Source organism: Leptopilina boulardi, unplaced genomic scaffold, assembly GCF_019393585.1.
Source record: "Leptopilina boulardi isolate dan_hultmark-lab unplaced genomic scaffold, ZJU_Lbou_2.1 LbouV2_122, whole genome shotgun sequence".
Taxonomy (NCBI): Eukaryota; Metazoa; Arthropoda; class Insecta; order Hymenoptera; family Figitidae; genus Leptopilina; species Leptopilina boulardi.
The window spans coordinates 794,227-818,638 of NW_026137666.1; the positions used below are offsets into that span (position 1 = coordinate 794,227).

General features: G+C 29.1%; 1 protein-coding gene across 1 annotated transcript in view; it reads right to left on the bottom strand.

Annotated features, from left to right (window-relative positions):
* Positions 1–884: 884 nt before the first annotated feature.
* LOC127287530 (alpha-L-fucosidase-like) overlaps positions 885–24,412 on the bottom strand; it is a 28,681-nt gene continuing 5,153 nt past the window's right edge. The window contains exons 3-6 of the mRNA XM_051314523.1: positions 2,173–2,535; positions 1,813–2,031; positions 1,166–1,389; positions 885–1,047 (exon numbers count right to left, since the gene is read on the bottom strand). Of these exons, the coding sequence (XP_051170480.1) occupies positions 937–1,047; positions 1,166–1,389; positions 1,813–2,031; positions 2,173–2,535 (917 nt within the window). The 3' untranslated portion in view covers positions 885–936. The remainder of the gene's footprint in view (positions 1,048–1,165; positions 1,390–1,812; positions 2,032–2,172; positions 2,536–24,412) is intronic.

Here is a 24,412-nt window from a genome sequence, read left to right on the forward strand (position 1 = left end):
TACCATGAAACATTGCAGAAACATTCCAAAAAAATATTCGCAGAATCTTTGAAAGTTGCCGGAAGATTACTGCGAAATGTTGAAATATTACTTGCAATGTTGCTGGAATGTTTCGACGCAACATTGCAGAAACCTTTCAGAAAAATATTCTGAAATATTTTCGAAAATATTTTAGAATATTTAAAAAGATCATTATGAAAAAAGAAAAACTTTAATTTTGAGAAGAATAAATTCGTGAATTGAATAAAATTTAATAATAATGTGGAACTTTAAGGGTTGCGTAAAATAAATAATATTTTTATATAGGTAAAAAAAGTAATAAGTAAAGCAAAAAAATATTGCTCAAATTTGTTATTGTAAATATCTCCGAAAATATTAAAAAATTTAAATTCAAAATTTGTACACTTATTTAGCATCATTATCTCTACAATTTACCGAATTTTGAGAAAAATCCAAGAACCCCGTCTTTTCATGTCAAATGCCTCTTATGGTTATTTGTATTTTTCTTGAAAAATAGCCAGTTTTGGTAAAAAATGTATAGGACATAAAATGTGTTTTTTTTGAGACCTACAACCTTTAATAAAACATTTTTCGAAATTTTTGCGTTTCTTACGAGATAATCGCAAAAAACCATGATTTTATGGTGTTTTTTAATGGTTTTTACCATGATAATCAAATTTGCACCAATTTTCACTATCATTTTCGTAATTAGGGCACCAAAATACGTTAATATAGGTACTAAGTTTCGTTATAATCGGAGGAAGGATGCATTCGGAATTATATCCAAATTTTTATCAAGTTTATCAGTATTTTTTAAATAAAACTCAAAAAAATTATTAATCCACTAGTTTTTTTTCAAATAAATAAATCATAAACAAAATCATTTTATTGACATTTAATAAAATTTATTTTAATAATTAAAAGTCTGTAAAATTTCTAATATTTGTCTCTTGAAATGTATTGATTTAATACTATTACCCATGCTGGTTTGTTTTTTTCAGCACCTGGAGGTAAATTAATCCAAAGTTCTGATGAATTATTTTGCCACTGAAAAATGAGAAAATTAAATTTTCAAATTGTCATTAATTTTTTTCTCAGATTATTCCTTAAAAAGTTTTTCAAACAAATATTTTATAATATAAAAAATGAAACACTTTAGACTTACATCAAGTTTACACTGATAGCCAAGAAGTTGAATACTTGCTGATTCTAATACCCTGACACTTCCTAATTTAACAATGTTATCTGTTGGCCAAGAAAGAAGAATAGCAAACAATTTTTCATCATTTTTACTTTCCGTATACCAAACATATCCACTTAAGGTATCATTTTGTGTTTTCCAAGGTCTAGTTTTGTAAATTGCTTCTCCGTTTACTGCTAACCAAGATCCTAATAAAATTATACCAAAAATAATAGTAATTTCTGTATTTCTTTCTTTACCACTTAAAAATTTCGTTACCGGAGTTTATAACTATAAAAAATTTTAAATTTCATTAATTTTTATTAGTACTGTAGCTAAATAGGTTCCACGGCACTACTACCAGTCGGTAATGCAGATAGCCGCTTTACCGACGAAGAGTTTCAGACTTCAAAGGTAATTTACCATCAGTTGGTAATGCAGACATCTGTAATGTCAATTTAGCGTTGGTTGGTAAGCGGGTTACCCTCCACAGATAAAGGAGCGATCTGCATTACTGATTGCAGATAATAGTGAAGGACCCTCCTAGCTATTAATAAACTTTTATAATAATTAATTAATATTTTTAAGAGTTATATTGAACTTTTTCATAATAAGTTAATATCGTTCTTTACCCATTCCCCGAAGTCTTTCTTCATAAATTGGACTTATAATTCCATCCTTTGTAGGCCCTACATTCATTAAAAAATTTCCATTACAGCTCACAGTAATTACCAAGTCAATAACTAATTCTTGAAGAGACATGTAATCCTTTAAGTCAGCGTTTCTTCGAAAACCCCAAGATTTTCTATCAATTGTCATTGCGTTCTCCCATTTGTGAGTCTGAAGAATGCCTATATTGAATCCGCATAAACATTGTAAATGACATTTAAAAAATTAATTATAATTTAATAAAAAATAAAATTTCAGTTTTAGTTTGAAGAATTTAGTATTCATTTACAAAAATTATTTTTTAAATCAAGTTTTGAATTTACCTGGATTATAACGATCGGAGCAAGTATAAAAATCTCCATGATGACACAAAGTTTTAGAACCCCATCTATCATTAACAACAACTGTTTTTCTAACTGGACTTGAATTGAACAACCATCTTAAAATTTCCGTTGATCTCCAATATTTATCTGAAGTTTCCCAATCTCCATCTGACCAAACTATTTCCGGTTTATATGTATAAACCAATTCCTTTAATTGAGGAATAACTTTATTACAGACAAATTTATGCGTTGAAAAATTATTTCTTTTATCCTCCAGATAAAGTGGATGAAACCATTCAAGAAGGGAATAATAAAGTCCAAATGTTAAATTTGTTCTTGTTCGAATTGCATTTGACAATTCACCTACCAAAAGAAGATTATAGTTCTGTATTTCAATAAACTGTGTAAAACATTTTATTTTTTTACCATCCAAAAAAATAATTATTATTTTTTGTCTTAACCCTTTAACACTAGAACTACCGACGGTACATTCTGTCCCGCGGCGCACGGTTTTTCTTGTGTATCTTTCGTTAATGACTAGCTAGAGGATTGAAATTTTCTGACTTATTTTGTTGTTGAGTTTAATCAGTATACCAAATTTCAGATTTTTATCATTATTAGAACCTGAGATCTGAACCGGCATACCTAGAACTACCGACGGGACATTTTGTTCTGTGGTTATAATTATTGTTAAAAATAATTATTATTACAAAATTGAAAAATAATCATTTTGTACAGTTAATAGAAAGTATAAACAATGATTTAAATGCTGAAGTATTTTCGACTTCGGATTCGTAATCTACGAGAAAAAACCTATTAAAATCGTGTATCACTTTATTTTTCTAAATTATAATGTTAATAAAAAAAACATAAATGAATAATGGGACAAAATGTACCGGTGGTAGTTCTAGATATGCAGGATCTTTGGTAGTTCTAGTGTTAATGACCAGTGGGACATATGTATATGTCCCATCTACTTCAAAAAATCATATCTTTCTTTAATCTTAACATATTAACTCCGCTTTGGTCTCGTTTTGAAGGGCTGGTCAAGATTAATAAATAGATATCCATACCGTTTAAAAAGACTACCCCTTTTGAAATACATCCCTCCAAAAAGTCGAAAAATCACAAAATTTAAAAAAAATGTATAAATTCCATGTAAAGAAAAATATCAAAAACTACCTCATTAAACCAAAAGCTTTTAAATTGATGAGATTTGCCTGAAATTTCTTATAAAACAATAAAATAACTGATTGACAAATTTTATAACCAGATATTTTTACTCCAGCAAGGCAGAAACAAAGCCAGAAATGCTCCTTTACCCTCTAAAATTTTTTTAAATCGAAAAAACCACCAAAGAATCAAACTTAGGAGGTAATACAATATAATTATATTGTATTACCTCCTAAGTTTGATTCTTCAGATTAAGGGTAGTTTTTTCTATTTAAAAAAATTCAGAGGTTGATGGATCAATGCTGGCTTTGTTTTTGAGTTAGTGGAGCGGAAATACATAGATGTAGTAAGGTTCTATTTTTAAAAAAGTCAGTTATTTAATTTTTAATCTCCTAAATTTGAATTTGTCCGATTAAGGGTGGTTTTTTCGATTTAAAAAAATTTTAGAGAGTGAGGGAGCATTTCTGTCTTTGTTTCCGCATTGCTGGAGTAAAAATGCCTGGTTATAAACTTTTTTAATCAGTTACTTTATTGTTTTACCTCCTAAGTTTGATTCTTCAGATTAAGGGTAGATTTTTTTATTAAAAAAATTCTGAGTGTGATGGATCAATGCTGGCTTTATTTTTTGAGTTAGAAGAGCAAAACTACATACATGTAAGGTTCTGTTTTTAAAATAACCGGTAATTTAATATTTTTTACTTATTAAATTTGAATTTTTCTATTTAAGGGTGGTTTTTTCGATTTAAAAAAAATTTAGAGTGTGAGGGAGCATTTCTGGCTTTGTTTCTGCATTGCTGGAGTAAAAATATCTGGTTATAAAATTTGTAAATCAGTTATTTTATTGTTTTATCTCCTGAGTTTGGTTCTTCAGATTCCCTAGTAGAAATTTGTCATGGAAGCACTAGAAATACTCTAGTAACTGGCCAGTTTTTCTCGTGGACGCTGATTCTAGACAAACTAGACAATTACTGTAAAGTTACTTGACCAACAGTCTTAGAAAACATTCAAGTTGAACTTGAAATTGGCTAGATTCAACTTTTGTCCAGTTGCTTGAATGGCACTGTCTAGTGTCTCTAGAAATTATACTTTCGTCTTCTTTCGTGGCAGCAGCGCTGCAGTACATGTCTAATAACTAGACAGTAAATAATTAATTAATTCATTAATATTAATTAATTAATAATTAATTCAGGTAAATATAAATTAAATTATTCTATTATCTATTATTGGCATTTTATTTATTGTTCCATTTATATATCATATATTTTTTTATTAAGAAAGTTTATTCTCAATTGATATTGAAAAAAATGTGTAATTTAGAAAACCTAACCTATAAATTCTATCCTTTGATATTAAAAAACAATAAAAATTACTGTTTTCGTTGAGTTTTTCACTTAGAAAACAATAAATAATAATTTTAATAGTAATTATTTTTAAAAAATGTCAAAATGCAATAATAAAAATATGCCTTGTTACATAGATAGGTTATATTTTATTTCTCTTTTTATTTTTTTAAATTAAAATGTTTTTATGCCTTAAATTTTTTAAATCTTTTTAAATAAAATATATAATTTTAATAATAGGTGGATTAATAGTAACAATGAATCAAGACGACAGCAAAAAGAGGAAACGGGAAAAAGCTAATGCGAGACAGAGAAAAAAGCGAGCCCGGAAGAAAAGTTAGTAATTATTGTCTGTAAATTTAAATTCACATACGTTTAATAAACATTTTTATTTATTGTGAACCATTTTAGTTCATTTGTGCAATGATAACTTTTGTATAATATTTTTATTACGAAATTTTTAGTATTTAATTATAATTTGTAAATTTTATTCATTTAAGTATATAAAACACATTTACAAATTTTTATTTTGACCGATTACCCCATTGAAAAATTACTAAAACTAAAAATAAAATATATCGATGTTGAAATTAAATAATAATTAAATTGTTATGCTTTTTAGCATTCTTGGAGTGTGCTGAATTGCAATCAGCTCCTATCAAAAATGAAGAGAATGGATTTGTTGAGGAACCATTAGATGAAGTACCGCGACCTTTTTTAAATTTCGAGATATTGGATGACCTATTACAATCCTGTGGTAAAAATTCCAATGACGGTGTAAATTCAGCTCAACCAGAATCTGACGTTACCGATTCGGATGATGACAGTGACGATTTTTCGGACGCAATCGAAGAATTTTCCTCTGAAAGCGATGTAGGGAATGATGACGTGGACGAAGATGACGATTTTTCAGATGCAATTGACGAGGAATTCACTTTTAACTGTGAAATTGATGAACTCAGAGATTGGGCAATCGACTGCAGTATACCTCAAAATCATTTGGATAAATTATTAACCATTTTAAGACGTCGTTTGTTGACAGACTTGCCAAAAAGCTCAAAAACATTTTTAGGGACCAGTAGTGCTAATTATGTCATCAAGTCTATCAGGGATGGTGTAGGCAATGCTGGAGATTTTGTTTATTTAGGTCTCGAAAAAGGCTTAAAGGAACGAATAAACGAGGATCTAATTACTAACGATACGATCGAGTTGGTAATAAATATTGACGGCATGTCTCTTAGTAAATCCGGCGTCAATCAGTTTTGGCCCATTTTGGTAAACATTTTTTCCGAGGATGACCTTTATGATCCATTCCCTGTTGCTATCTTTCATGGAAACGCAAAGCCGGATTTACAAGAATTTTCGGAAGAGTTTATTGCTGACCTTAACAAATGTTTAGAAAAAGGCATTGAAACTTCTACTGGACGAGTTGTAAAAGTCTCTGTTAAATGTTTTATCTGCGATACACCGGCTAGGAGTTACATTAAATCCATAATTGGGCATGGCGGTTATTATGCCTGCGAACGGTGTATTATAAAAGGAGACAGATTTGTAGAGGTCGAAGAACATGGATTTAAAAAAATGATTGACTTGAAACGTACAGTTTATTCGAAAACAAATTGTCAATTAAGAAGCGACTCGTCTTTTCGAAACCAGGAACAAAAAGAGCATCACCACGATACCCCTACTCCTATCACTCGCATTACTCCACCAATCGATACTATTTTTTCATTTATTCTGGATTTCATGCATTTATGCTGTCTAGGTGTAATGAAAAAATTATTAGAATGGTGGCTTACTGGCAAAGGAGCAAAATTAAAAGTCAAAAAACGAAATGAATTGGGCAGAAGAATGGAGATGTTGAAAAATCAAGTGCCATCAGAATTTCAACGACAGCCCAGATCAACAAAATTTTTTTCGAAATGCAAAGCCACAGAATTTAGATTCTTTTTGCTATACAGTGGCCCGATTATTTTGAAAAATGTCTTGAGTACGCGTTTTTATAAACACTTCTTGTTGCTACATGCCGCGCTCCGAATTTTATGTTGCGAAAATCTTTGCATAAAATTCAGAATGTATGCGAACAATTATTTATTGCGTTTTTTCGAAACTTTACATCGTTTTTACGGTTTTAAGTCGAAAATTATGAACTTTCATAATTTGATTCATTTAGTACAAGATGTTGAAAAAATGAATTGCTCTTTGAGCCAAATAACAGCTTTTCCCTTTGAAAATTTGTTGGGAAAAATTAAACGTAGGCTGTTGCGCTCTCCGAACCGGCCTTTAGCTCAGGTTTGCAGACGACTGCACGAAGACGATTTGAGAAATAAATCTAAAAAACCAGTCGCGCCAAAAAAAGTAGAAGTGCTAAAAATTAAAAGAAACAAAATTTCGAAAATAAGATATCAAAAATATGAAATTTCTACAAAGTCGCCGAATAATGTTGTCCTGTTAAAAAATACTGTTGTCTTTGAGGTGTGTGAAATTTTAAATTCAAATAATGAATTTACAATAAAAGGGAAGCAATGCACAAAGAAAAAGTCTTTGTTTAAATATCCGGTCAACTCGAAACATTTGAAAATGTGGGAACTAAGAGATGAATTGTCGGCAAGTACATACGAATTTCCCATAGATTCGATTGATTGTAAAATGATTAAAATGAGTGTCAATTTAAAAGAAAATGCTCCACATCAACACTATGTTGTACCTTTTTTGCATTGAGCTGTACGTTCATTGTTCAATATATCATTTTACGTCAGCAATCAGTGTAAAATAATTTAAATAAAATTTTATATTTTTAACGTATTAATAAAGGCTTATTCTTTTTATAACCTATTTAAATTGTTATTTTCAGGCCTAGTTATTATCCAGAAAATTAATTTTTTCAAATATTTAAATAACAATAGTTTTTGAATAGTATTTTTTTAAAAATAAACATTCAAAAATTAAATATTTTTTCACTGTAACTTTCATTTACAGAATTAGTTATAAATTTCCACGCAAAATTTTATTAATGTTTTACATTCTTAGAATTTTCAAATATTTTTGAAGATAATTATAAAAAGCAATGTTCGAAAAGAAATTAATTAACTAAATAATAATCATTTGTTGGTTTATTCAGAATAGGGCATTTTATAAATCAAATTGAGTACTTTCTTAGTGCTTTTTTAAATGTTTATTTTGAATGTAATTGTAAAAAAGTTATTCTTCATTTCCTTCATTTAGAGTTTCTTCTGGCACAAGTTCAGCAGCTTTTTTCTTTCGTGATTGACGGAATCCATCCCAATCTTTAGCGTTAGAGAGTGCAGCTCCTAGTTTTTGATAAAATGACTTTTCCGAAAATTCTACAGATTTTTTTTGGCAGTGAGTAGCTATAACCTCTGAAATAGTTTATAAGTTGAAATTTAACGAAACAAAGTTATGAATTATAAATATATATTTTATAAATATAAAAAATTATAAAATAATCTACTATAATTTTATAATAAATTATAAGAGCGTTTTGCAAGCAGAGCAATATTTTATTAAATTGTATTTTTAATTATTATTTACCTAGAATGCATTTGCAAACTTGTGTCCCTTTAAAAACTTTTTTTATTCCAGTTGATTTACTTCCAACAAACGAAAGTGCCATATTTCTGTTAAAAATTTTTTTTAATACATTAGTGATGGAGCGCGACAAAACGTTTTCTTTATCCATATAAAAATACAAGGATTGACTCTGCAAAATATAATACATAATTTAAACATAATTGAATATTTAAAACTTTAGTACTTTTTTCATAATTACAATTTTTAATTTGTACTTACGAATTCCTTTTTAAAAGCTTTGTTGGTTTCCAAAAAATTCTGAAGTTTGTTGAACTCTGCTTCAGTTGTCACAGGCAACTCCAAACCGTATTTAACATTGAGACTCTGGGTATCTATGCTTTGAGAAACACAAAATCTTTCGATTATCGATTGTAAATTCATAATCACTAATTTCAATTCTCTTATTTCATGTTCCTGATTTTTAAGCATGTCAAAAATCTTTTGAATAAGAGACTGGTCTATTCCATTACTGTTTGACATTAATTGATCAATTAAAACGATGTCATCAGGAATGAAATTATTGAAATTTCCTCCAATTTCTAAAAGTTAAAAAAAATTTTAAATTAAAATTGGTAAAACTATAATTAGTTTGTAAAAATATATTTAAGATAAAGATTGAAATTATATATATGGGACGTTCTTTGTCAACCGGACCACCCCATCTCTCCATAATTGGTTTAATTTAAAAAAATTTTATCATATTGGAAAAATTAGCTTGGAATGTCTACTTTTTAATCCCGTTGGGCGCTTTTTGAAATTCAAAATGGCGACTTAAATATGGCGCCTAAACGACATAAAAAACACAAAAAATCCACCAATATGATCTATATTATTGTTTAAAGCTTCACATATGACGATAACAATAACCACAACATAGTTTACTTACAAACTGATAACGTATCTCCATTCAAAATTCAAAAATGCAAAATGGCGGATTAAATATGGCGGACAAAATTAAAAATTGAGGTAGACTCGTGAAAATTACTACTTGGGGGTTTTCGAGGTCGCTGATTACGAATCCGGTGTTAGTTTTCAAAAATTCAAAATGTCGGATCCAATATGGCGGACAAAAATTGAAAAATTGTTTAGATTCGACTGAAACTTGTTACTCGGGGGTTTTTGGGGTCGCTGATGACGAATCCGGTGTTAGTTTTCAAATATTCAAAATGGCGGATCCAATATGGCGGACAAAAAAAATTGAAAAATCGTGTAGATTCTATTGAAACTTGTTACACGGGGGTTTTTGGGGTCGCTGATTACGAATCCGGTATTAGTTTTCAAAAATCCAAAATGGCGGATCCAATATGATGGACAAAAATTAAAAAATCGTTTAGATTCGCCTGAAACTTGTTACTTGGGGGTTTTTGGGGGCGCTGATTACAAATCCGTTATTAGATTTTAAAAATTCAAAATGGCAGACTTAAAATAGTAGCCCAAAATTTAAATAATTGAGTTAAATCCGTGAAATTGTTTACTCTGGGGTTTTCGGGGTCACTGATTACGAATCTGCGGTTACTTTTTAAAAATTCTAAATGGCTGACCAAAAATCCAAAAAATTGAGCTAAACTCGTTAAAATGTCTACCTAAGGGTTTTTCAGGACAATCTTTACGAATTCATCGTTACTTTTTAAAAAATCAAAATGGTGAATCTAAAATGGTGGACCAAAATATAAAAAATTGATCTAACTTTTTTATATTGAACGTAAAAAGGTGCCATTTGAACTTATCAAATACAACGCCAGATAACTTTTTGTGGAAATTACGTGAGGATTATTTAATTGATAATCACAAGACTAGCTTAATTTTTTAATTCTATCCGCCATTTTGAATTTTAAATAGAGATTTGTCATGAACCATTTAAAAATTTTTTAAAACTGACATCGGATTTGTAATCAGCGACCAAAAAAACCCCTATGTAGACATTTTTACGAAATTAGCCCCATTTTTTAAATTTTTGGTCCGCCATATTGGATCCGCCATTTTGAATTTTTGAAAACTAACACCGGATTCGTAATCAGCGACCTCGAAAACCCCCAAGTAGTAATTTTCACGAGTCTAGCTCAATTTTTAATTTTATCCGCCATATTTAATCCGCCATTTTGAATTTTTGAATTTTGAATGGAGATACGTTATCAGTTTGTAAGTAAACTATGTTGTGGTTATTTTTATCGTCATATGTGAAGCTTTAAACAATAATATAGATCATATTAGTGGATTTTTTGTGTTTTTTATGTCGTTTAGGCGCCATATTTAAGTCGCCATTTTGAATTTCAAAAAGCGCCCAACGGGATTAAAAAGTAGACATTCCAAGCCAATTTTTTCCAATATGATAAAATTTTTTTAAATTAAACCAATTATGGAGAGATGGGGTGGTCCGGTTGACAAAGAACGTCCCATATGTATATTTTCTACATGTGTATTTAACGCACCTGTTGCTATATTGTTTTGCGAATGATTTTGTTTATCACCTGTAAGGGATGTCAATGTTTCACGTTGTTGAGTAGGACTTTTTTCTAAAATAGTAATCGTTTATTAAAATATATTAAAATTAAAATATATAATAAAAACAAATTAATATTCAATGTTTGTCTGTATATGTAATATATTTTTTTTACTTTATAAATTTTATCTAGTTTAAAAAAAATATTTTTTCACGTTGAAATTCAAAAATTTATTTTTATTTTTATAAAAATAACATCTGTTTGAAAAAAAATAATAACGATAAATTTTAATAAAAAACATTTTTAAAAAATATTACTGTAATGATCCATATTTCTTCAATAATAAAAATTTGTTTTTACCAACAATCTCAGGTGACGTTATAGAAGGTGGAAGATTTGCACTGAAATCCTTCGCTGGATTCTGAACGATTGTCGAGGGTCCTGACGATTCTCCCAAGTGCAACGAATCTTGTTTTACATTATTTTGGCCATTTTCTACCTCTGTAAAAATATAAAACTTTAAACTAAATTTAAATTTCAAAACAATTTTAAAATTAAACACAAAAAATTCTTTACCTTCAGACACTGGTTTTTGGATACTAGGTATCAAGCTTTTTGGTGCACTTTTGCCTGTTTTTTTCTTTTTATTTTTCTTTTTTCTTTTTGCAACCTTTTTATTTTTATCAAAATTATCTGACGAGGATGATGAGCTATTTTTCTCTGAAAATTCTTCTGAAGATTCTGATTTATCGTCATTTTCAAATTCCTTATTTAAATCAGGGACTGCAAAAATATCATCCAAATCTCCCTTTTTTAATTGTTTCACGTGTTTCAAGCGATAATCGTCTTTTATTCTTTTTGCTCTGTCTTCAGGTGCTTCAGTTGCATCTGAGGTAAAGCAATATTTTTTCTCCTTCAATTTTTCCAAGGCCAATAAAGCAAGCTCATAGGTTTCTACAATAATTGAAAATAGTTGAATTAATTGTATTAGTTTAATGAATGAAAGTAATAATACTCAAGAAAAAGAAAAAATCAATTATTGTGTAAATAAAAAACAAAGTGTAACTACAAAATTATATGTAAATCAAAGAAATATATTAAGGTGATAACCTTATTTTAGGTTTCATTCTTCTAGGGAATTCTTCAAGTTAAAAAAAATTTTTCATTCTTTAAACCATCTATAAACTTTGAAATTAAAAAAATATGTTTTAATTCAATATAGCAAATTTTTGTCTGTTTAATGAGGTTACAAAAATCGCAATATTATAAATATATATTTATGTTTTTTTTAATTATTAAATAATTTAACAAGATACCTGCTTCTCCTCTTATGTCACATACATAAGTAGGCCAATCCGCAAGTGGTTTCTGAGCATTTTTTACTAAGGATTCGAGAAGCTTGGATTTTTTTTTGTATATGGTCCTTCAAGAAATTTTGTTACCAAAGATCCACTTGACGGATCATATATGAGCCATTTTGCTGGTACAATGTCATAATCTGGGTCGGCTTCTTTATCATTATCATCCGACAAAAATTCAATTACTTTGAAAAGTTTTACCTTTTTATTAGCTGCAGCAGCGTTAATAATTTTTCGTTTACTTGCCATAACCTTAAATAAAAAAAAAAAATTTCCAGTAAACAAACTTCAACCTTTGCACTTGACAACATAATAATTATGATTATAGAAACATTGTGCTTTTAATTAAAATACGTATTGAATTAAAAAATTAAAGAATACCTACTGTAAAATAAAGAACACGTTTTATTTGGGAACCGCGCACTGAACCCAGGACTGACCGAACTACTTAAACAAATTGAATCTCGTTGCCTTCGTTTTTACTGTTGCCCGTTAAATTTGATAAAAACAAAATATAATTTGGTTTTACATATTTAGAAACAGCACTGAACACAAAATTGATTGAATGATCTAAACAAGTTGAATCCTGTAGCTCTCGTTTTCACTTCTGCCAGTCGAATTCGCTAAGAATAATATGACTTGGTTTCACACTAACAGAAAGTCCAGGAACACATAAAAACACCAATCAAATGTTTCTGTTATGCGGAATTTATTCAGATTTCCAGTCTTATTCAGATTCTGATTGGTTTACCATGTCGACAAAAGCGATGGAAGCGACACGAATTGTAAGTGTTGGTGCAACTGAAATGACAGGGCCGAATTTACACTGTAAAGGACCCTAAGCAGTGGAAGAAAACAGTCTTCAGCAATTGCTTATTTTGCTTGTATATAAATTCGGCCCTGTAAAATTCACGTTTCCAATTGGCGCTAAATTAAAAAAATTTTTAAATTATAAAATATTAAAATTAAGTTGTAAAAAATTAAAAATTAAATTTTTAGAAAATTTAAAATATCTATTGTTTAATACAATAATGGTTTAATGAAATTTGTGCTGATTAAAATTGTTATTTCAAGTGTAAATTTATTTTTCAGTAAATTATAAAAAATTAAAATTCTAAAATATGTAATTTGGCAGATAATAGTAAAAATATTTATATAAAGCATGCAATTTCTAGCTACAGCACTGAACTAAAATATATCTGCTATATTTTTCGTTTGATGGATATCGCTTAGTATAGCAGATTGCGTAGCGTGCGTACCTCGCGCCCAGCGGACCCGTATTCGCTCCCCGTTACCCCCGAGATTTTTCGTTGAAATTGCGTTCTCTTCGTGTTTAAAAGTTGATAATAATAATTGTATAATAAATTACTAATACAAAAATATTTGTTTCAGTCATTACAGTGCAATCAAAAAGTGGATGTTTCAGTGTACCAGAAAATATTTGTGATCCTTTTACACAAGTAAAATTTTTTTTTAAAATTAAAAATTAAACAGTATTGATAAATATTATGCTTTTAACAATTTACTATACATTATATTTTCTTCAAATAATTTAGATTATAATTTAAAAAAATTAATGTAATTATATAATTTATTATTGTATAATTAGTTAAATTATAATTAAATCTTAATATTAGACAAATTTTGAGAATATTTAAAAGAAATAATTTGTCTAGTTTTTCTAACGGACCGTTGATCAGAATTTATCAAGTTGGGCTAGACAATAACTAGACGAAAAAGCGTGACATTCCATTCGAGTAATTAGCCAGTTGCAGTGTTAAGTTACTAGACAGCTTCTAGCGCAACTGTCCAGTGCCACGATAATTACTGGGACAAATTTCTACTAGGGTTAGGGGTAGTTTTTTTGATTAAAAAAATTCAGGGGGTGCTGGATCAATGCTGGCTTTGTTTTTGAGTTAGTGGAGCAAAGTTTCGTAGATGTAAAATTAGGTTTTTTTAAAAAATAAGTTGATTTATTTTTTATCTCCGAAGTGTGAATTTGTCCGTTTAAGGGTGGTTTTGGTCGATTTAAAAAAAACTGAACGTGATGGAGCAATTCTGAGCTCAGATTCGGATTCAGCGGCCCAAAATACTATAGGAAATATATGTCTAGTTCAAGAAACAGACAACTTTTTTTTTTGTGTGCCTGTGTTATAAATCAATTTTTATTTAATACGTTAAATTATAAAATTGTTTACCTAAAAAAAATATTTTTTTATAATTTGTTGATTAATAAAAACTACACGAAACATTTTTTTGGAAAAAAATTATAGAATTTTTCATTTTAAAAAATTATTTTTTTAAAAAGAATGTTCGCGGGGAATATATATATAAATAAATAAAAATCGTTTATTATAAACATGGCGTACTTCAGTTTCTTTTTTTAATCAGACTCTTAAAATGCTCTACAAACCAGAGTTGGTTTGAGAACACGTTTGGGACACGTTATTTCGATAGGGCAATTATAATACAAAAATTTATTTTCTAATAAGTGAAAAAAACTTCAGTGCTTCGTTTTTATACATAACTGTCTTATTTTTATGTTCGAAAATTAATTATAATTATAATTTGACAAGGAATACAACATAACTTTAAAAATTAATATCTATATATTTGCGTAATTTTAAGTTAATTTTAAATTTTTTTTTACGGTATGTTAAAGAAATTAAATATTTTTTACTTACGATAGATCCGAGGATATATCAATATAATAACAACAAAAAAATAATATCAATACAAATTATAATACTAATATAAAGTAAGATTTGTTGTCAATAAACTGTCAATAATATTTCGAAATTGCTCGGTTTCGTTCGCCAAATATCGGTTGCGCAGTTAAAAGACGAAATCCACGATTTCTGCCGGGATTTTCCGAGATTTCTATTGAAATTTCCTAAGATTTCTACAGATTACTAAGATTTCTTAAATATTTTATTAATGCTAAAATCAAGAAATCACGATTTCCTTCACTGAATATCACCTCGGAATGTCCATATGAGAGATTCTTTTTCAATCGCCCCAGCCCAAGAAGTCAATGTTCTGGGATTGGCTTCATACTTTGGTAAATTGTTGTCGTATATGATAGTAATAAATCCCTAAAATATAAACTCATTAAAATAATATTTGTAATTATTATAATTTATTATAATTATAATTATTATAATAATTGGGTGTACTTCCGAAGTAGGGGTACCTCCGATCTTAATGAAACTTGGTATACTAACGTATTTTGGTGCGCTGATTACGAAAATGATAGTGAAAATTGGCGCAAATTTGATTATCATGGTAAAAACCATAAAAAACACCATAAAATAATGGTTTTTTACGATTATCTCGTAAAAAACAAAAAATTTCGAAAAAAGTTTTAGACAAAAGTTGTAGATCTCAAAAAAACACACATTTTATGTTTTATGCATTTTTTACCAAAAGTCATTATTTTTCGAGAAAAATCCAAAAAACGAAAAACACCATGATAATGAAAACATATACAGCAGTCATGGTTAGACATATTATTTGACTCGTATATAGTATCATATTCACCATTAGTCAGGATCTAACGAATTCCGCAAAATACTTTCGGCCATATCCACTCCCTCTCGCCAAGGTTTTTTTTAAAAAGAAAAGCGAGCAGTACCTTACCCGACCGAAGGCCGTGTTTACTATTTTGCGTTTACCGCTGCTGTGGACTCCACCCCACAATTTCCGCAAATTACTTTCGGACACATCCACCCCTCTCGCCAAGATTTCTTAAAAAGAGAAGCGAGCAGTACCTTACGCGACCGAAGGCCGTGTTTACTATTTTGCATTTACCGCTGCTGTAGACTCCACCCCACAATTTCCGCAAATTACTTTCGGACCATTTTTCTCGAAAAATAATGACTTTTGGTAAAAAATGCATAAAACATAAAATGTTTGTTTTTTTGAGATCTACAACTTTTGTCTAAAACTTTTTTTGAAATTTTTTGTTTTTTACGAGATAATCGTAAAAAACCATTATTTTATGGTGTTTTTTATGGTTTTTACCATGATAATCAAATTTGCGCCAATTTTCACTATCATTTTCGTAATCAGCGTACCAAAATACGTTAGTATATCAAGTTTCATTAAGATCGAAGGTACCCCATACTATATACGAGTCAAATAATATGTCTAACCATGACTGCTGTATATGTTTTCATTATCATGGTGTTTTCGTTTTTTGGATTTTTCTCGAAAAATAATGACTTTTGGTAAAAAATGCATAAAACATAAAATGTGTGTTTTTTGAGATCTACAACTTTTGTCTAAAACTTTTTTCGAAATTTTTTGTTTTTTACGAGATAATCGTAAAAAACCATTATTTTATGGTGTTTTTTATGGTTTTTACCATGATAATCAAATTTGCGCCAATTTTCACTATCATTTTCGTAATCAGCGCACCAAAATACGTTAGTATACCAAGTTTTATTAAAATCGGAGGTACCCCTACTTCGGAAGTATATCCTAATAATTATAATTAATTTTATTATTTATAATATTATATAATATATTACATATGTGACCGGGTCGGAGAAAACGGTGCTATGGACCAAAATCAACTTTTCGAGAAAAACTCGTTTAAAGTTTTACTACTAATTAAAATAGATTTCTTAAATCATTTTATATTTCAAAGTGTCTAGATAAGTGTTCCTTATGTATTTTTTATGCTGAACATGATTTTTATGGTTAAATAATTTTTTGAACATCAGTGTTATTGTTATAAACAATTTGTTTTGCAAAAGTCAAAATATGATATTTTAAAATTTAATTTAACCGACTTGCTGATGCCCTAGAGTACAAAACTTTGCTACATCTTCATGAATTTCTTGTCCTTAGCCAAGTCATAACTAACGCGTTGATTATTGACTAATTATTAATTATAATTTTTATTATAATAATTATAAATTGTTGGTTGTAAATATTGTTGTTATAACGATTTATAATTTATAGAGTTGTATATATATATATACATATATATATGTGTGTGTGTTTAATATGAAAAATATTATATTGTTAACTTATAGTGAATACAATACACATACATATGTATATTTGTAACATATTATATTGACAAACTATATTCTCATATAATAATATTATTATCATATATCACACTTATTCATTAAGATTAGTTATTAATTAGGTTAATTAGGAATGGTTAAGCAGGGATTTGAGAGAATTTTGAAGATAGAGCAAGTCTCGCGAAAAGACGCGCGACTTGACCTATGGCTCAAGCGAAACGCGTGAACCGCACGCGCATTCGGATTGCGTCGAGAGTAAGAAACGCGAATGTTGCACGGCTCCCGGGAAGGGTCTTTAGTAAAAAATGTCGGGCTCATCTGATTTTTTTCTTCTAAATGGTAGTTCGAGATGCCAGGATGTCAGTCCAATAGTTTTTAAAATCGGAAACAAATGCCCCACTCCTTAAAATAGCATAAAACCAGAAAAAAATTAAAAAATCAGGTTTTTCGTAGGAAAAAAATACATGATGCTTATATCTTGATAAATACTTCTATTTTTTTGTAAATAGTAGTTCGGGATACACAAAAGTCTAATTATATAATTATTAACGTCTTAAACAAATGCCCAACTCTCAAAACAACATAAAATGAGTGAAATTATGAAAAACTCTGTTTTTATATGAAAAAAAATAAATATAAAGTAAAATTTATTAATTTTTTTTCAAATTACATAAATGTTAAGGATCAATACATATATGATTTACTTTATTAATTAATTATTTTAAACTTACTTAAATGTGATTCGCGATACTTTATGTGTCGAGCGTTGTATACACATACAGCACGAAGAAGTTTAACTGCATAATCTTCGTGATTTTTAGACATCTTGTAAAAATCTCAGATTTTAGAAAAATCCTGATGGTAGGGTTCAACGGCCTGCTCTGAGAAAAATCCTAATCCCGTTTGATATCGTTTACAAAAATGTGGAACATGTTCTGTAATTCCATGTCATTTTGGAGTTAAACATATGTTGGAATCCTTGAGACTGTTTTTAAAATCTGCAATATACGACTCAAAATTTGGATCAAGATTTCTGGAAAAACATGCATCCACGACTTTTTTGAGACAATCAAAAACTGTAACGTACTTTATACAATCGATTGATGAGATTTTCCACAAATAACTTACGTTGCGAAGAAGCTTGGCACAAGCGATTCCATTAAATGCAGTATTGCCATATGTGATTGATTTTTCTACATAGCAAAATTTAGCCCAATTAATACTTATATCACTGAAAATTTGAACCATGTGATTAAAAATTGTGTTTACTGCTCCTAAGAGTAGATGAAGCTCTGGTGGTGGTATAAGATCAAGAATAAGAGTTTCATCGTTGTTTTCATTCCAAAAAAGTGGATAATTTATACAATTTTTATACAACTTAGCTTTAGTAAATTTTTTTCCGTTTTTTGACCACTCTTCATAATTTCGAATGCAGCTGCCAATGGTACGATATTCACCACATAAATCTAACAAATCTGAGTGTTGATCGCACCACGTACAAGGATGGGCGGAAGAATGCTGCATTAATCTTGTAATGATATTAGCAAGTTTAAGATCTGTTGCAATAAAATCCAAACATTCGTTAATTTTCAATTCCATCCATAATAGTTCAACATTTTTGTAATTTTCTTGCACTTTTTCAGCCGTGTATCAATTAAAAAAAATTTTTCACACCTGAGTCATTATAAATTTTTTTTAATGCGATCATTGGCCTGAACTGACAAACAAACTTTGAAAAATGAATTGCCACCGTCGAGTCCAATTTTGACTTTAAAGTCAGAAATTCCACGTTTTTGCGCGACGAATTCAATGAATTCTTTCAAATTGTTACAAACAACTGCTACTGATTTGACTGGAGTTTCTTTATTTTTTAATATATGTACAAATTCAAATTCCTTGGTTACAAAAAAGTCGTCAACCACATGACTTTTTTCTGTAATTTAATATCAGAACACGATTCTACACTTTTGCGACTTCCACTACTTTTACGAACTGTGGTAGCGAGTTTAGATGTTTGATTGTCACTTAAACCTAGTTCAATTTGAATATCACCTAACGTTTCTGCAGATATGAGTGTTTTCGGTTGGTCAACAGGGTTGCAAACAATTTTCGTTTCTCTTCCTTGTTTTGTCCGTAAAGACATCTCGACATTTTTTCCAGAATAAACTTTTGACTCTTTTTCGCCATTTAAATTTTCTTTTAACATATCGATAACTAAGTAATCTTTCTCTTTCTCATTAAGCTTGTCGTTGATAGATTTTTGAAAATTTTTATTCTTGTTTTGTGGTTTGCAGTCGTGTCTTATTCCCCTTCCAATCAAATTGTAACATTTCGCGCATCGACGCTCGATCACTGTTTTATTGTCACATTTTTTCTTCATAGATTTTTTCCATAATAAATTATTTTGATCAATATTATAATTTAACAGTATTTCGCACAATTTACAACCACATGTTTTCTGAGTAATAGTAGATCTAGTGATTTTTGTCTTGATAGGAGAAAAATCTTTGTATTTGTCAGGAATTTTCAAGCTTTCCATTTCCTCTCCAGCAAGTTTTTTATAAAGTTTTCTTCTACAAGCATCACAGATAACAGCTGGAAATCGGCCATCGGATATGTCATTTTCAAAGCAAAATTTCGGAAACGACAAAATTATTTTATCCTTAAGAACGTTTTTAATTTCAAAAATATCAGGAACTTTTTTCAAGCAGAAGAAACATATCTTCAATCGATTTTCTTCGTGTGTGTATAAATAATTCTTTTTTTTCCTCCCTTAACTATTTTTCCCATTGTAAGCTTTCAAAAATTATTTTATCGTTAACGATAAAAACTATAGATATCTTCTATCACTTACTGAAATATACGAAAATAATAAATGAGAATTGATTTAAAGGCATTATGATAAACAAAAAAGTAATATTTTTAAAGCAAAAAGTAAAAAATGAAATGTAAACTTACATTAAACTTCAATCAAGCTTTGAAACGCACGAACCGCAGTTCGTGCGTTTCAATGTTCATTTGAATGTTGTTACATTCAAAGAAACGACTGACAACTTTAGGCAAAATTTGTCATTCTATCTTTGTTTACAAATAGCAACACCGTCACTTAACATAACACAAGTTTCACAGCGAGTACAGTATCAACTAGAACTCCAGGAGATTAAAGGATAAAATAGAAAATAGTACTATTATGTATTTTTTTCCTACGAAAATCCTGATTTTTTTCTGGTTTTATGCTTTTATAAAGTGTGGGGCATTTGTATTCGATTTTAAAATCTATTGGACTGACTTCCTGGCATCTCGTACTACTATTCTACTACTACTACTCAATACTTAGAAAAATTCTGAGTTGTTGGACTTAGAAAAATTTCGAGTCATCGAACTTAGAAATTTTTCCGAATCTCCGACTTAGAATATTTCTTCGATATTGATACTTAGAAATTTTCGCCCTTGTGGGACTTAAACTTTTTTTGACACACTGTACTTTAGAAATAAACGATCACTTATACTTTGACTCGTTTCAATTAACTCTACCCCACCCCCCGACTCTAACGTTTTACACTTTCAGGCACTCTCTAACGCAAAACACTCTACGTATCGAGTTGGTTTCCTCTCGATACTAGAGCTTTTCTGAACTCATTGTTGAGCTGGCTTTCCTCTCAACAATCTAAAATCGAGCTGGTTTCTTCTCGAACAGACACTCTTAGCCGCTATTATTGAGCTGGTTTTCTCTCAATAATTGTCCGCAACGCTACATAACGAGTTGGTTTTCCTGTCGATATAAGAGTTTTCAGACCCATTCTGCCGTGTGATATAAGAACTTGGTTAACTGACATTTATGTCGAAGCGAGAAAATAGGGAAAAACTGTTTGCTTTCAGAAAACTAATAAGAATTTTCACCAAATAAGAACTAATTAGACAATGTTAATTTTGAATAATGATAATAATAATATACGTTTAAACTACTGAAATGAAATGAACAATCTTTATTATTAAGTTTAAAAACATTAAAAAAAATCGTCTGAGTTAATTTTACTTACAATTTTCGTCGTTTTTTATTTCTCAATTTCAACTTGATACACTTTTCATTCCGCTAAACATAACCTCTGAGTTGAAGTTTTGACAGAAGCAAGGGAAACAGCAGCTTACTGCCTGCGACCCGAGGACAATCCGAGTTTAGCCGAATTGCAGTTAAGTAGTCGTTCGGCTCTGACTCGACTCAATTTTTGATGAAAGAACTTAGCTAATTGCAAGCGCTGCAAATGTGAGGTTTTTATTTCAAATCCAACGCTCAGACTCGACTACTTATTTGATACAAAAAACACACAACTGCCTTTGACTAAGTTTTTCCTTCAAATCTTATATTCGAGCTCGCAGCCTCATTTGTTTTTTGGACTACGCAAAGTACTTTCCTTAACTTTTTATCAAATATTCTTTCCTTTTCTGGAGTTTTTAAGATTTTTAATAACTATTTTTTATAAACAATAATTTGCAAAAATTATTTAAACTATAACTATTAGACGCAGCTTTTTCCCAGCAAACACTGTTACAGGTCAGTTATAGAACTGTTATAAATTTTTTGAGAACATGTTCTGAAACTGGTTAAGAACCTGTGAGTCACTGGATACGCAAAATGTCGTACTCAACGGATATGTAAGATTCTGTAACAGATCTAGAATATGTTTACAAATGTATTTGTAACAGTTCTAGAATTGTTTTGTAACAACTATAAAATAAATCAATAACCATTATTGCAAGATTATTACCTAAAAATACATGCAAAATATTTTTATTCTTAATAAAAATATTAAAATTTGATGTAATAGAAAAAGGAAACTATAAAATAAACATAGTTAGAACAGTGTCAAATTTCATCTGTTCTATAGCAATATCGCTCCACAGGCTAATACGCTAACCATTACGCTATCTTAACATGGGAATATAAATACAAAATTGATTTGATAACTTGCGACTAAGGAGGATTTAAAAACTGTATTGCTTATATAAAGAAAAAACAATAAGACTATGTGATATATAAAAATTTTAGAGTTTTTTTAATTTAACTACATACTTAAGTAAAATGAACTATTTATTTATTAATTCCATAGAAAATAGTTAAGGTACTTATGAACATTTCAAAATTTTTAATCTCAGATACAAATATATTCCAGAACTGAACTTTATCAAAATTTTAGAACAGTTACATGTCATTTTTCCGATATAATTCTAGATATGCGATGGAACATTAGTTACAGAACTGTGAAGTTTGCATAATATAAAACAGATCGGTAACTCCCTTGTAACAATGTTCTAGAATTCTGTTACATTGAGGTTATATAACAGATTCATAACCAGCTTGTAACAAATGTTCTATAAAACTGTGTCCTCACTGTTATATAACATTTATAGAACGTGTTTGTTGGGTTCTTACGAGTTCATTGATACCAAAAACTCATTTTTCGTCAAAATGTCAGTTAACTAAGTTTTTATATCACACGGCAGCATTGTCGAGCTGGTTTTCCTCTCGAATATACACTCTTAGCCGCTACTATTGAGCTGGTTTTCCTCTTAATAATTCGCCGCAACACTACTGCCGTGTGATATAAAAACTTAGTTAACTGACATTTTGACGAAAAATGAGTTTTTGGTATCAATGAACTCGTAAGAAAAAGCTGCGTCTAATAGTTATAGTTTAAATAATTTTTGCAAATTATTGTTTATAAAAAATAGTTATTAAAAATCTTAAAAACTCCAGAAAAGGAAAGAATATTTGATAAAAAGTTAAGGAAAGTACTTTGCATAGTCCAAAAAACAAATGAGGCTGCGAGCTCGAATATAAGATTTGAAGGAAAAACTTAGTCAAAGGCAGTTGTGTGTTTTTTGTATCAAATAAGTAGTCGAGTCTGAGCGTTGGATTTGAAATAAAAACCTCACATTTGCAGCGCTTGCAATTAGCTAAGTTCTTTCATCAAAAATTGAGTCGAGTCAGAGCCGAACGACTACTTAACTGCAATTCGGCTAAACTCGGATTGTCCTCGGGTCGCAGGCAGTAAGCTGCTGTTTCCCTTGCTTCTGTCAAAACTTCAACTCAGAGGTTATGTTTAGCGGAATGAAAAGTGTATCAAGTTGAAATTGAGAAATAAAAAACGACGAAAATTGTAAGTAAAATTAACTCAGACGATTTTTTTTAATGTTTTTAAACTTAATAATAAAGATTGTTCATTTCATTTCAGTAGTTTAAACGTATATTATTATTATCATTATTCAAAATTAACATTGTCTAATTAGTTCTTATTTGGTGAAAATTTATTTGCAGTGTTCATGTACTTTTAAAATGATTTGTGAATTCGTAAAACGTATCCCAGACAGCACCGTTTTTCGCAGGGAGTTCGCGGGGAGTTCCCCGTGTTAAGTTCGGAAACTAAGTTGGGGAGCTTCAGGGGAAGTTCAGGCGAGCTCTATATGTCCTCGGTTTTATAACTCGCGGTGCGAAGTTCAGGATAGTTATCCGATTAAGTTTGCCGAAAAATTGTGGATAAAAGTTTAGGAAATATTAAATTTTGAGTTTTACAGAAATTTGCTTTGTGAATTTCTTTAAAACTATCTCCGGAAAGTACTCTAAAGATATATAGACAAATATTATTTGTAAAAACTAGCAGCTATATAAAACGATTTAAGGTAATTCTTTAAAAATGAAATTTATTAAATACTGAATCTCGTTATAAAAAATTCTGGACTTGTCAAATTTTTATTAAATTATTATTAATTTATTAATTATTAATTTATCATTAATTAATTAATTAAATTTACCGAGATGTATGGTGGACATTTAAATCGTCAATTTGTAATTTGATAAATTAATTTAAAAATTAAAGTATCTGCATTTTATAATAAATATTTATAATTATTTGTCAATAATAATATAAATTATTTATAATAATAATAATGGTCAATTCACAACATTGCTCAATAAGTAAATATTTATTAAATAATAATATATTAAATATTAATACTCAAACAATATTAAATAGTTAAAAATATAAATGAAATAATCGTAGCTAATTACGATTTTTAATTAATTTATAGATATAAAAATTAATAATAAGTTTCTTTATTATAAAAAATATGAAAAAACATTGCGTTGTATAAAAAATTTTGATTTAAAGAATGCAAGAAATTTATTTACAATTATTATAAATAATTTATATTATTATTGACAAATAATTATAAATATTTATTATAAAATGCAGATACTTTAATTTTTAAATTAATTTATCAAATTACAAATTGACGATTTA